The sequence below is a fragment of the Takifugu rubripes genome, chromosome 13, assembly GCF_901000725.2.
Source record: "Takifugu rubripes chromosome 13, fTakRub1.2, whole genome shotgun sequence".
NCBI lineage: Eukaryota > Metazoa > Chordata > Actinopteri > Tetraodontiformes > Tetraodontidae > Takifugu > Takifugu rubripes.
The window spans coordinates 2,462,906-2,478,375 of record NC_042297.1 but is presented as its reverse complement, the minus strand read 5'-3'; the positions used below and the strand labels follow the sequence as shown (position 1 = coordinate 2,478,375).

General features: G+C 45.6%; 1 protein-coding gene across 1 annotated transcript in view; it reads left to right on the top strand.

The window, feature by feature from the left end:
• LOC105417221 (neural-cadherin-like) overlaps window positions 1–15,470 on the top strand; it is a 166,302-nt gene that overhangs the window by 148,493 nt on the left and 2,339 nt on the right. Inside the window, exons 34-36 of the mRNA XM_029846556.1 lie at window positions 687–867; window positions 3,385–3,629; window positions 14,231–14,385. Coding sequence (XP_029702416.1) covers window positions 687–867; window positions 3,385–3,629; window positions 14,231–14,385 — 581 coding nt within the window. The remainder of the gene's footprint in view (window positions 1–686; window positions 868–3,384; window positions 3,630–14,230; window positions 14,386–15,470) is intronic.

The window sequence follows — 15,470 nt, the reverse complement described above, 5'->3', positions numbered from 1 at the left end:
TGGCATTTCCGATCGGGGCTATTTTGATACCTTATTTTACCAGATAGTGAGCCCTTGTAGACAGAAGCAGTTTGGAAGCTGCAACATGTGGAACCACAGGGAATGGAAAATAGGTTGGGCTGTAGAGAGCCGATGAAAACAATGATGGAATGATGACAGAATGGAGAAGAAGACAGCCCACTGCGAGTACTGAGTGGAGTTTGATAGTCAGAGAAGTAGACAGATCCCTGCCTGAGGCATGAAGACACAATACATGTATTGACTGAATGGACTTCAGAAGCACTTCTCTTCAAAAGATGTGACAAATGGGCTAGAGAAGGTGTGTTGGTGCGTGTAGATATTGCTCAAAACAATACCAAATTCATTATCACAAGACTTTAACATCCTTTTGTATAAACGAGTGAAACTAATCCTTCATGTTTCACTGTGGAATATTTGAATATTTGTGATACAATGAATTCAGTTGGATTTCAATCTATTTTATGATATAGATTGTGTTGCGGAGCAGCAGCTATTAACCCAAGTCCTCTTAAATTAGTCAATGTCTCTCATGTCAACAATTTTTCACTTGTTAAGTATGAATCCCCCTTTACTGTGCATGTCAGTAACTAGTCAGGGTGAGTTGGAGGTGGAAACTAAGGTCATATGTATCTCATTGCACTGATATCAGAGTTTTCTGTCCGCAGGCTGCATGAGGGACGTACGCATCAACGGACGGTATTTGCCCCTGGACCCTCAAGCGCGAGATGGGGTTTCCCAGGTCAGCGTGCAGGGCCTCCTTGTTGGATGTTCATCCGACTCCTGCAAAAGGAACCAGTGTAGCCCCCCCTTCATTTGCGTTGACCTATGGAGAGTGCACGAATGCAGGTAGGTCAGCTGTCAATGCAGCGTCCAGTGACATCATTACACACGTTGGCTGACATGCAGTCATATTTGGGAATGAGTATTTATGTGTTCTAACAAAAAAAACATTAAATGTATGTGAAATTGGTGGATTGTAGTTTGCATAAAGGGAACAACCTGTCAGCAGGGGACAACCACGACGTGTCTCTGGTATCGTCACATCAGAGATTCATCGTCGCACTTGTCTAGACGACCCTGCAGATGGACATCGAGTAGAAGGACGCTTGCTCACTTTCATAGGCAGGACAAAAAGAGCGTCGTTCTCTGTGTCCTGCTGCGGAAAGCGACCCTAAACGCATCTCTTTTCTACACAGAATCACAGCAATGTGGCCTGGCACAATTACAATCACATTTGTGTCGAGCCGGTTGAAGGTTGCGTGATCTTTTGATTTCCTTTGGTAATAAGAATTGGCTGCATTAAAAATGATAATAAGTTGACCTGAGATGAGCGCTCTTGCTCTCTTCACTCAGCCTGCTGGGCAGAAAAGAACCACGGCGTTCTGTTTATAAGAGAGGAAAAACCAGCCAGCCTACTCAGCAGCCTTTCCTGTAGTAAAGCTGGAGTTAAACTGCTTCCCTGCTAACATTTTTACTATCTTGCCGGGGCCACAAAGTCCCCAGTCGATGATAAGTGTGGGCTCATTCAAAATGAATGAAGAGGCTGCTTTTGCTGGCAGTGTTATTGTCAGTCCAATGAGCCTTTTAAAAGTTAAACACCCCAAAGAGGTAGCATAAGCCTTGTCTCTGGCTAAAAGGTAATGAATATGAACATGAACCCGTCTGCTTCAGTCACTTCACTAAATGCCTAAAGTGTTGCACCGGGTCTGCAGCCCTCTGAACTTAATGCTGTTGTGCTTCTTTGAAGTTTCACATCTGTCTGACTTTGTGTGCGAGTGTTTTCCTGCCGAAAATAGAAGGTGTCACACGAGTACGTGTCACAGGTACAGAAGAATCCGAGTCAAGCGCAGAGCTCTTCGCGGCATCCACTAATCTCCCCAATTTTTCTTCCTTTTTTAAAACATCAGCCTGCATTCAGCCCGTGCAGCCTCTTCACTTTTAATCTTCCCCAGCGTTCCTCCCTCTGGCTCGCTCACCCAAATCATCCATCCATCAAGAGATTTATTTATTTTATTTTACTAGCGGCATTCATTTCCAGGCTACTCCTCCATTTGCTTTCTTATGTGCGAGGTGCATGAAACCCCAGCTGCTACACAATCTCTGCACATTCATTCACTCATTCCTCCTTTGGTTTACCAGGTAAGAGCAGTTGAGAACAGGTTCTCATGGACAAGCTTTTTCAATAAGGTCTCCTACTTTGACTATTTTCACAAATTGTATATTTTAAATTGTTTTTAGTCCCGTGTTGTCTAGAGGAAAGAAGGTCTGGGCTTCCTACCAGCAGGTTGGGTGCCAACCTGCTGGGTTCACTTCCCATCTCCAAAAGCAGTGCAGGTGGTAGGGTCAGTGAACACAGCAACTTCAAGTCAACAAAGGGACAAGATCGAAGAGTGGAGTCTCCCCCCTTTAGGAGAACAAAGATCGGTTTGCTTTGTTTGACATTTGCAACTAGTCCGGTTGAAGTACACATAAGAGGATCTAGATGCTCGAGGATGCAGGGTGACGCCGTAAACGTCTTTCAGCTTTGAGCTCTCTCCAGCTCGGCGCGTGTTTGGAGAGGCATTTCAGTCAAAGGTAAACTAGCAGAGGTGCTTTGTAGAGAAGCTTTGTGTCATGACTGTTGGCTGTCTCTAAGAAATAGTCAGGAACCTTGAGAAGAGCGGGAATGTTTGGCATATTTATGGAATATATAACAGCCTGGAAACATTGTCCCTTCACGCAGAAATCGCTCTTCACGCAAGGTAACAAGTTACCTCTTTATTTACATCACGAATAGCACATTTTTTCTAGGTTCGTGTTTTAAAGTGAAACTGTAATTAAGCCCTAACTCTGGTTGGCCAGTGAGCAGACTGGCAAGTACGACATTGCACTACAGTAATTAAATAAAGCGTATGTTTTTTGCATTTTATCTTTCTTCTAGAGTAAGAATTAACAGATTAAAAGCTTATGAAGATAAATGAGAGCATTTAGACAGACAGAAAGTTGCTATTGTGTTGTTTGATATACAAGGAGTAACTTTATCACCAGTGTTTTATTGTGAAGAGTGATGACAAGTCAAGTAAATTTATTCCCGATACCGCTGGAATGATCGGTCTGCTTCCGTTAAGTGAAAACTGAATGGGATGCTGAATTAATGGGCTCATAAAATTTTTGTTTGAGCGGTTCCAACCAAATGAGCTTTTAATTATGTGATGCTTTCTGTGGTGGGACACAGACTGTGTCACAGTCAGCATTTCCATCTCGTCTTCGGAGGCCCATAATCACCTTTTTCAGAAATCATGAGCATCCTGTTAGACATGTGGATTATTTCTTACATTTGCTGCACTGTGTCCAAACCCAAGTGACGTAAAATGTCCTTTGTAGATGCCCTCCTGGTCACATGATCCGGGTGAATGGAACCAAAAAGTCCTGCGTCTACACCCTGTGTGCGACCCGGCCGTGTCACCGAGGAACATGTGTGGCCCAATCGCCGTCGAAATTCACCTGCCACTGCCCCGAAGGTTACCGAGGACGCCACTGTGAAACAACGCTGGCCGTCTACCGGGAGGACGTGGGCCTGAGCTTCAGCTCTCTCTTCGCCATCTGCATCTGCTTCATGGCTTTACTAGGTAGGTTGAGCACCAGCTGTGACACATGCAGGTGTTAGTTTTGGTCTGAACAACCTTGTGCAGCTGTAAAACCTGACAATTGGGAGCCGTCGGGGGCCAGCAAGGTCTTCTGTGCTGGCCTAAACAGCCAATCATGTGGTCAACCAGAAGGTCTCGTGCTGAACCTGACATGGACGCGTCCAGTGATGGGATCAGCCCCTTTGCAAAACATCTGGAGATCCGTTGGCTACCGGGAGCTTTTTAACCCAGGTTGCCCGAAGGAGAGGAGAGGAGATAGATTTGTTCGCACTTATCGCTTTGCCCTCGAGGCCAATAAAAAAAACTTAAGCCGGCAACCTTCCACGTCCATAGAAAAGGACGTATTGATGGAACCGGACTCCACAGATCAGCTGTTCTACAGAGCCACTGGAATCTCCTTGACAAAAGAAAGGAGGATAGATTTTAGTTCCAAATAGGCAGCCGCAGCGCAGGAGAGCCCTGCCGATGAGTGCAAAGCGTATTTTTATCTTTATTTTTAATATATTTAGTTATTCACGGGCCGCCGCTGGTTTGTCTGAAAACAGAACTTTTCACTTCATCCTGCATTAGTGAGACAAAGAAAAGCGGACAACTTCGAGATTTCGTTTTGCTCGAACCAAAACTGGAAAGGGGGTAGGAATGGCAGCAGTAAAAGGCCAGTGGTTGCTTAGCAACTAATGCCACACAGTGCTGGTGCTGTTTGAGAAGGTTTGTGATTCGAGGGAACAAAAGTCGTCACAGAAAAACAGAGGGGGAGATGTTTAACATTAAATGGATCTGTTTACTGTGATTCACCTGTGCTGATCCTCAGCCATCAAACTTGAAGTTCTGCCAGTTTTAGTTTATTCTGATTCACACACACACGCACATTTGTCTGTTTTTTACTCGTCAAATGTCTTTTTGTCCTTGTCTTAATGTTCCTATTCCTCAAGGGGGCGGAGCTTTAACAGAGTCGCTGGGGTGAAATGGTGCAGCCAGGAGGTGTTTTCATGTCGACAACAGCAGAACAATTAAAATCAGTCCAAGATAAAAGCAGTGAGATTAGCCGAGCGCCAAGTGAAGGAGGAAGCGGTGGCGGCGGCGGCGGCGAGGGAACGTAGGTCATTACACGAGGAGGACGCGGGTGGTGCTGAGGACGAACATGTCCGTGTCACACTGCTGCTGACCACGTCCGATGCCTCGGTGGAGATAGAGGAGCGCGGCTCCGCCTCCCGTCTCTGAGAGGCAACATCCGACCTTGATCCCCCTGAGCTCGGCTGCTTTTTAAGTTTTAATTACTTGATTTGTAGGCGTGTAAAGTTCTGTTTACACAAACCTGCAGAAGCTGAGATCAAAGCTTCAGGGGCTTCAGGAGTGATTGAATTTACCAGAGCATGGCTGCTCGATCCCTTAAGCTTTCTGAAATCTAAATAGCAATATCATGGTGGCTGTATGGACCTCCTATGTTTGAAGAGCAGGAGGAAGAGCGGGGACGCAGCTGTCTTTGTGAAGAGCTGAAGAAAAGGTTTCTTCTTAGATTCCACCTCATAACCAGGTTTTGAGCTGTGTGGAGATTGACCGAGGTGACTTAAGTGCTTGTTAATTTCGTGGCGACACTGATGTCAGAGCCCATAAACCGTGGATATTACAGTTTAATCATCGCATCTGTCTGTAATCACTTACAATATTTCAATAGAAGTTGATGGCGGTGAGTATTGAGATTGATTACAGCGCAGAGACGGGCAGAGCAGAAATATTTCTCAGCCAGACATGGTCCATCTGGACTTCAGAGGTCTAACGGGCTCTGGACGCCACACGGAGAAGGCACAGCAACAACAAAGCCAATCAAAAGTGAGCTAAAGCAAGAGAACAGTAGCTGAAAAGAAACAACCAACATCTGATATAACAAAAATGGCAGCTCGACAGTGCACATCTGAGGGTCGTTGGAGACCGGGGAAAGCGAGGAGCTCTCGGCTGCAGCCATCTTGGGGATTAAATGAAGCTCCTTGTGGACGATGCACCAATGGGCAGCTCACTGGTTTGCTCTCTCCTCTCCTCTCCTCTCCTCTCCTCTCCTCTCCTCTCCTCTCCTCTCCTCTCCTCTCCTGTCTCCTCTCCTCTCCTCTCCTCTCCTCTCCTCTCCTCTCCTGTCTCCTCTCCTCTCTCCTCTCCCCTCTCCTCTCCTCCCTCTCCCTCCCCTCTCCTCTCCTCTCCTCTCCTCTCCTCTCCTCTCCTCTCCTCTCCTCTCCTCTCCTCCTGTCTCCTCTCTCCTCTCCTCTCCTCTCCTCTCCTCTCCTCTCCTCTCCTCTCCTCTCCCCTCTCCTCTCCTCTCCTCTCCTCCCTCTCCCCTCTCCTCTCCTCTCCTCTCCTCTCCTCTCCTCTCCTCTCCTCTCCTCTCCTCTCCCCTCCCCTCCTCCTCCTCTCCCTCTCCTCTCCCTCCCTCCCCTCCCCTCCCCTCCCCTCCTCTCCTCTCCTCTCCTCTCCTCTCCTCTCCTCTCCTCTCCTCTCTCTCTACCCCCCCCCCCCCCCCCCCCATCAGCAGGAGGGTCCCCCTACATGAGCCTGGTCCTGCTCCAGGTTTCCTCCTGTTAAAGGGGAGTTTTTCCTTGTTTTGAGTTTTTCCTCCACACCTGTTTACATGCACAGATCGGGAAACCCAAACAGTCCACACACTCCCACCTGACATGAATATGAGGACAGTCCAAACAGACGTCAGCGATCACGTAGAATAGTGTAATAAGGTTATACACTATGTAACAAAGGTTGTTGTATATTACACGTGTAGCGTCAGCTAATGACCATCGCTGATTGCTGGTCTGCCCGTCTTGTCCATTGGACACGGGAGGCGTTGGCGAATCGACGTCACACGCCGGCTGGCGTCATTCACACGACAACACTCCACATCTGGCCACAGCTGGCTCAACCTGCTGGTTATAAAGCACATTTCTGACTTCCCATCAGGAGTCTGCATTAATCCAGCCACACCACTCGCGGCTGTCCAAGTGAATATTGATCCACTTTATTTACCGGTTTGGGTCCTTCACTTCAACATGAAGTATGCAGGAGCCACCGGTACCGGTGGGTTCCAGAGTCATGGTTGTGAAGGCGTTTCTGTCGCGCTGCTATAAATATGAACAGTTAATTAATGAGCTCCCACGTCAGTCCTCACACGCCCTCGTAAACATGCCCTCTGCATTAAAGGCATCCTGGGGGAGCGGTGAGCAGCAGGTCAACTGGGGTTTGGACCCGGGCCTTGCTGAAACCGGCAGAACCGACCCCGCGTTAGTTCTTCTCTGCAGTTGAGTCAAAGCTGGGGGGAAAAAAGCCCAAGCAGCTATCTTTCAACAGCATCAATGATTAATAACTCAGACCTCTGAATTTATCATCCAGCCCGAATAAAAAACTCACTGCACAACCACAAGATTTGATTTATTCTCTACTTTTGGCTTCTGTGTTTTTCTGTTAGGGAATTTACTGTTGGTAAAAGTGATTCTGCTGACTTTTCTCCCTCTCTCTGTATTTTTGTCTTAACCTCATTTGCTCCGGTCCCAGGCTGACATCTTCAGCTCTGTATTCTCACAGCGTGTCCTCCCTCCTCACCCATTCCTATTTTCTTCTGTTGTGCCGATTCATCGGCTTTACAGCAGAGACTCTCGATTCGTTTGAATGCAGATTGGAGCTGAATGTCGTGTTAGACCTTCAGACTAAATGGTAAAGGTCTGACGTTAAACTTCTCTCAACTCATCCTGCTCCAAAGCTGCTCTTCAGCCACTTCGAGTCCAACTAATGTGGCACCTTGTTGCGTTCAGGCTTTCCTTTGCTTGCTGCTGCCCAACCGCTGGGTCAGGATTTCTGTTTTTAGAGCCGTGATTAAAACACACACTATAGAATGTTGCATTTAATCACATTTCCCCCACCTTTACCAGCCAACTGCTCCTGTTGCCTTAAATAACCCTGACATTCAACTAATTAGGCTCAATATTCAGAGAAACTTGCGTTGGCATAGGAACATTTTTTTTTTCAGTGGCAAATCAGCAACTTTGGTAAATGATGCACTGTAAAGTAACAAAAGAGGAGAATTTTCAATTTAACTTCAATTTTTTTTACGGTCCCGTGAACACGATCCCTGAAAAAAGATGAAATATTTACAGTTCGATTCTGAAATCCCTGTTCTGTCTGTAGGCAGAAATCCATAGTTTCCATTGGAATGAGGCAGTCTGAGGGCTGTTTTCCTGTAGTCTGCTGTGAATGTAGCTGCTCTCTTCTAGCTGTGTTCACTGCATGGTTACGTCGGGTTAGCTGGTCTGTAGCCAGCGGTAAATACAACTTCGCTAAAAAAATGCTGTCTTTTCTTAAACGCCTGTTTTTAGAGGTGGCCACAGAAATGAAGGATGATTAGTGCCGATTGGTGACTTGAGCCCTTTAGTTTTAGACATAATGAGACTTAAATGTCGACACTGATGGCCGTGCTGCATGATCATTCATGCTTCATCAATTATCTTAAATATTTCCTATTTTCTCCAGTATAATAGAATAATCACTTTCCAAGTTCTGTTTCACTCCTTTCAACTGGGTTTCTATTATTGTGCGGAAAATGTAGACAGTTAATATCTGTTGACTGTGACGCGCAAACACGGCATTTGATACAAATTGAGAGAAGCAGAAAAGCTGATTGAAGAAGATAAAAAATTTTCGGGGGGGGGTTGTTGTTGCAGGAGGTTGTTTACAAGGCGTTTGAAAGTCTATTCTCGTTCACTATTCCTGGAAAACGACTCGAGTGAAGTCAAAACGTTCTTGAGTTTGTGATCGTCGACGGACATTTAAAAACACTGACATCAGTGGATTATTAAACATTCTTATATTGTGATTTTGGAAAATAAAGAGACGGTGTTGAGCAACAGTCAGATCAGTGAGCAGCTGCTTTAGTCCAAGTCCTTTAAGGTAAGCAAGCACCAAGGTGCAGGGCTGGAGAGATTAGCTCCTCTTGTGAAACATCACTGATCCCTTTACTGGGTTTGTCAACATTTATTGATTGCTTAATTTCCATTATTCTGTTTTAAATTGATCAGTGTCTCTAGAGCTACACCCATATTAGTGTTGAGCTAATGGTGCTAACTTGGCCAGATTTGCAGTTTCACTTTAATAAGTTTCTTGTGTTGTATTGATTTTTTTTCCCCACCGTACAATATTAGTAAAAAAACAAACTAAAAGTAGCTGCGCTGACCCGACTAAATGGCTGAGACATGCTGATTTATTCATTGGGATATCAGATCTTACGAGAACCAGATGATCTTATGTTTTCTTGGTGCTGTTGGTGATCACTGACTCCTCGTGGACGTCTCCACTTCGTTTGTTTCTTTATTGTTCCGCTTTTTTTTTTCTGAATTATCTTATATTTCTGAAATATCCTGAGTTTCGTGCTGTTTTATTTCCCCGGTGGCCACTCGGGGTATTGCAGCAAACACATCCCCCACAGCCTTCCATTGCAAAGGAAGCCTTTTGAGACACTCCTCACCACATTTCACCAGTAATTCTGTTCAATAAAAGAACTAACTAACAAAAGAAAACCACAAATCTTAACGACCCCCCCATCCTCCCCAGTGACATTTTTGATGACAGCAACAGCTCTGGGATGTTTTGTAGGCCAAATTCGTAAATAAATCTGTGATAACAAGGGTTTTTTTTCTTCTCTCTTTTCTGCCTGAGGATTGACTTTAATATCTGATTCAGCTGTCGGTGTAAATTCATTCCGCCCTGATGATCATCTAATAAAACTTGAAAGGGAATCATTTATGAGGCACAGCGCAGCCTGAAAAGCCATTGTCACAAAATGGTTGATCCCTGAAACATTAGCATTCACAATAATTCTAGGACATAATAATAGCTGTAATTCTGAGAAAAAGATGATGTGAGTTTTAAAGAGGTGACATTTGTGTTGGGCTTTCTTAGAACCTGGTTCTGTGAGCGACATTTTCAAGGAAAAGAAGGTCCTCGGCGAAAAAGAAAGCATAGCATTTGTGGTTCCGGTGAGGCTCTTGATGACTAGGATTGCTTTACTTCCTACTTTTTTATAGAAAACCTAAATTGCATCTACACAAAGACTTCAAAATTCCACAGGCTTAAAAATGGCTCACTGCAATTTGACTGAAACGAGGAGTCGATCTTTGCCTGAAGACCCTAAAACGGCTGTGATTTGACAGATCGAAGCTGTGGATGGATTCAAAGCCGCATCGGCAGCATCGGATTCTCCGTTTCCACACGTGACCTAAATGTCTCCAGCCGAGAGTAGCTTTATTCACCACACTTGTGTTCAGATGGGCGGCTTTATGAGCCAGTCAAACCTGAACACAATCAGATCGGGAGGTTCTATGTTCCCTCTCTCACACACACATACACACACACATGCAGCTGGGATGATCTAGATTCAGCACCATGTTAATAGAACTCTGGATGATGCTCTCTTGACTTATATTTGCTTTTAATTTTATATATCAATCAATCAATCAATCAATCTTTAGTTATATAGCGTCTGTTACGATCAAAATTGTTTCTAGGCGCTTTCCAGAATCCCAGGGCCTGACCCCAGACGAGCAACAGTGGCAGGAAAAACTCCCCTTTAACAGGAAGAAACCTTGAGCAGGACCAGGCTCATGTAGGGGGACCCTCCTGCTGATGGCTGGGTAGAGAGAGAAGAGAAGGGGGAGGACGGGTAGAGGACGGAATAGGTAGAATATCTTTCCAGACCCGTGCCAGTTGTTGTTCTTTCCCAAATGAATGCAAAACTCTTCCTTAAATTCCCTGTGAAGAAACAGGCCGGATGCTGCTAAAAATTCTCACTTTATTTATTGTTGCACTCAGTAATTTCGTAGACCTGCTGCACTTCACCATGCGAAATCTTTCATTTCCCCTCTTGTTCGGAGGAGGATGCTAACGGCCTGGCAGCACTGACCTGGAAAAAGAGGCGAGCGAATGTAGAAAGAAGAGAGGAGTCGGAGGAGGAGCAGTGATCAATTGAGCATGTAGACACAGATGGCTGCAGTAAACACTATTACAGTTTGATGAGGCTAAAATCAATTCTTTATTATCGATTTGTGTTGATGTGCTCATAGACTGTGGTTTCATTGCAGGGCAGCTCTCATATTGATTGCCTGACTAGAAATCCCATTACACACACTCAGTGTTAACCACTGGAGGAGTGCAGACTCTGATGGATCTCTCTGGTCATCAGATTCCAGCAGATCCGATGCTGACTGTGCAGCCAAGACTCTGGCACATTCCCCTGGAGCAGCCTACAGCGCCGACTAGTTGGACCGTTATTTGTTCTCTTCCAGCACTTCTTTATTTTCGGAAGTGCCTCCTTCATTTTAAACGGTTGTGTGGAACGAGGACGGGAGAGCAGAGAGCAGGTTCAGCTGCGGGGTCCACAAGCTTACGGGACATCGATGAGGAGTGATAGTCAAAATAACAGCGAGATAGAGAGAGAGTAAACAAACAGACAAATGACACACACACACACACACATTGTGAAATACCAGTTACATTCTCATTTTCTCTCTTCAGCCTCCAGTTTGCCTTCGAAGGCAGCAGATTTGTCTCGTACATTCTGACCCGCAGCTCCTGGTTCACATTCCCATTGAACACACACACACGCACACGCACACACACACACACACCATCATAAAGGACTCACACAGCTCAGAACATCTTCCATCTCCCAGGTTGTATTTCTGTTTCTCCACCTCCTGCAAACACCACTGATGCACAGATCTGCCTCCCTCCTCCTCCAGCTCTAATCTGACTGAAGTATTTGTGCTCCTTCCTTGACTTCTCGCTCTATTTTCTGTAATGGGGAATACATTTACAGTGTATTTAGGGTTGGACTATTTTCACTAAAGCATAACCTTTGTTTGTTTGTTCAAAATAACGGTATTCAGCACACGTACATTATATTTACATTCAGGATTTAGCCTGAAACAGGTAGGGTGACAAAAGCTGGCACCTTTTCCATGAAGAAGCACTATATGAGGATCTGATGAGGACAATCGGAGTCTGTCAGTGGCATCGTAACGTGTTAATCACGGCCCCAACCTACAAACATGCCCTCACAACAAGGTAGAAGAAGAACCAGTTGACTCCAGAACCACGAGGATCAATCAATCAATCAATCTTTATTTATATAGCGTCTGTTACAATCAAAATTGTTTCTAGGCACTTTCCAGAATCCCAGGGCCTGACCCCAGACAAGCAACAGTGGCAGGAAAAACTCCCCTTTAACAGGAAGAAACCTTGAGCAGGACCAGGCTCCTGTAGGGGGACCCTCCTGCTGATGGGGGGGGCTGGGTAGAGAGAGAGGAGAAAGGGGAGGACAGGTAGAGGAGAGAATAGGTAGGAGAGGAGAGGAGAGGAGAGGAGAGGAGAGGAGAGGAGAGGAGAGGAGAGGAGAGGAGAGGAGAGGAGAGGAGAGGAGAGGAATCATGACCCAGTGGGGTGACAGAGGCCTGTCAGGTGATCATGTTTCCGGACCCCGGCAGCCTCGACCGATAGCAGCATAGCTAAGATGTGACCTAATGATTAGACGATCCCCTGAGTATGATAATTTGCCTGTCTATGATAGTAACTGGAACTACAGAATTAGTAACAATAAGCTTTTTCAAAGAGGAAGGTTTGAGAGCGGAGCGGTCTATTGGGCTGGTAAGGTGTCACTAGCTCCTCCAGGTAGGATGGAGCTAGGCCTCTGAGGACCTTGTAGGTCAAAAGAAGGGTTTTAAAAATTATTCTAAATTTAACGGGCAGCCAATGAAGCGACGCCATTACAGGAGTCATGTGATCTCTTTTGTCAAAAATGCAGCATTTTGGATCAGCTGGAGGCTTCTTAAAGAGGAGTTTGGACACCCTGATAATAAAGAATTACAATAGTCCAGCCCGGAAGTAACAAATGCATGGACTAACTTTTCAGCATCATGCCGCGTCAGTAGCTTCCTGATCTTTGTGATGTTCCTCAGGTGAAAAAAGGCACTTCTAGAGACTGTTTTCACGTGTGAGTTGAAGGAGAGATTTTGGTCAAAAGTTACTCCTCGATTCCTCACAGAGAGACTAGATGTTAATGAGATACCATCTAGAGCAGGCATGTCCAAACCCAGTTCTCGAGGGCCACATCCAGCCGGGTTTTCTGTCCAACAGCCTGAAAATGCATTCAGTGGGATAGAAAACCCGGCTGGATTGTGGCCCTCGTGGACTGGGTTTGGACATGCCTGATCTAGAGTGATCATGTGATCTAATCTATCCTTGAGAGGTTCAGGACCAAACACCATGACCTCAGTTTTTCCTGAGTTAAGGAGAAGGACATCTGAAGACATCCAGGATTTTATGTCTTCAAGACAGGTCTGAAGTTCCACTAACTTCTCTGTCTCCTTTGGTTTCATGGGCAAATATAGCTGAGTGTCATCAGCATAACAATGAAAATTTATTCCATCACTTCTCTGGGTCCAGCGTTGTCCCTCGGGTCCAGTCCCTCACCTTTGATACTGAGTGTTGACCTGACTCTGGTCTGCTGGACTGGATCTCCTGCTGGATCTCCTGACCTCTTCCTAGCTTCTCTGCGCTCAAAAACAAGGATACATGGATATCATCTCACTAATGTCTCTCTGGAAGAGCTGATGTCTGAGTTTCAGCTGTATTTATTGGTCCTCATATGATCCTTTGGCTGGGAGAAGCTCCCGGCAGCTTTGAAAGGCTCGGGGAACCCCTGCAGTTGCTGAAAATGATTGCAGTCAGAGCAGAGCGCTCACCTGTGACCTTGCTGTTGCCTCTTCACCGCCGGTCCAACATTGGAGCCACGGTGCAGAAAGCAAGCGTCTGTCTCCGAACAAAACAAATAAATGTTTTATTCTGTGCTCGCTGCCACTTAAAACCTATAATACCACTCTAAAAGATGAACCAGAGACACAGTATCACCTTATCAATCTCCCAGATGCTGGACTGCAGTGAGAAAAACAAGCTGACAGTAAATGAATATTGATTTTTCCTGCCGTACACTGTAGATGGTTTCTGGCTGAGTGGCTTCACTCTTGCAGAATTGTCAGAGGGTGAACTGTTTAATGGGCGGTTATCAATTCACAGGGACCTCTCAGTGCTTTCCTTTGGTGTCCTTATTGGATAGGTTTGCTCCTGACTTTAAAATACGATTTGATAAATGGAGCAAGAACAAAAGCAAGAGCGAGAACAAAAGTATGAGGAGATTTAAGAGTGGAGGACAGCCCAAACTCAGGCGGGCCGAGTCCATGGGCCACAAAGGGTGCAGCATGTTCCTAGTGCTCAGGAGCCGTTGGGGAACCTCAGTGGTGATGCTGGGAAGCTGTTAATAATGTCAGAACGGTGTGTGACTTGCTGAGGTGATACTCACTTTCTCTCTGAGGATCAGGCTGAACAGCTCAAGGCAACCTGAAGGCACCACCATGACCACGAAGCCCCATCATTGTTTTGTTTCATTGGGGAATTATTATTGCCTGGTAAACAAAGAGTCTCCATGACACATTGTCTCCACACACTGGACTCCAGGTGTATCACAAGGACAAAACTTTTACTGCTCCATTTCTTTACTCCAGTGCTGTTGCTGGGCATTTTCCTCTACACTCGCTGGAGGAGCTACAAAGGGATGAAGGAAGGCGTGTACCATGTCTCCGCCCACCACGACGGCTGGGAAGACATCCGAGAGAACGTCCTCAACTACGACGAAGAAGGAGGCGGTGAGGAGGACCAGGTGAGCGACACACACGTGCACACAAATATATATGTGAGGAGATGAAGAGTGTCGAGCAAATGTGGAGCCAGATGGACAATAACGTGAACTATTGTGCCCTTGAAGGAAAGTCTTTAGTCTCTGAAGACATGGGAGACATGGGAGAACATCGGTGTTGGAGCTGGTTCTGTTCCACCTGTGCATTTCATTACATTAGAGAAGCAAAGGTCGTCCGGCTGTGCTAATGATTTGATAAAATGGTGATCAGATTAAGATGTGATTGTAAAGAACTAGCCCTCCGCTGACTGTCGAAGACCAAACTCTTGACGTAATCTGCTTAATGAAACCGCCGAGCTTCAAGTTTGGGAGCTCAAGGGGCTTCAGCCTTTGTCCTGTGGGCTGTGCTGACCCACTTAGCAACGGTTAGCTGTGTTAGCATAGAGTGTGCTGCAGCTTTTGGATTCCACCCATCATCCATCCATCCATCATCCATCCATCCATCCATCCATCCATCCATCCATCCACCCATCATCCATCCATCCATCCATCCATCCATCATTCATCCATCCATCCATAATAAACATAGTTGTAAAATCTGCATTCAAATTATTTTTCAACTTTCCTGGTTTAATGTTGAATCCTTGATTAATTATGAGATGAAATCCAAAGCAATGCTGAATAACTCTTATCTCCAAAACACAAAAACCAAAACAACCTCTATGAAGTGTGTGCAGGTGTGTGAGTGTGTGTGTGAGTATTTTAATTAGGCCAACGCAAGAAAAAAAGATCACCTCTCCAACAGCCAACAGTCACCCACACACACACTGAACAGTTCAGAGTTTGCATAACATGACAGTTTTGATCAAATGTTGCTACATTACCGTACACACACACACACACACACACATGTGCACACACACACACACAGATTAGTTTTTAAGCTCTCTTGGCAAAAAAGACAGCACCTTTCACTCATCACATAATCAGTTTTCCAGAGCAACCCACAGCTCCTTCATCATCAGTATCTTTTCTCCCTCCTCATCCTCCTCCCACAGTCCCTCCAGTTCAAAACACGCTGCCACGGGTTCCTTTTTAGAATCAGCTTC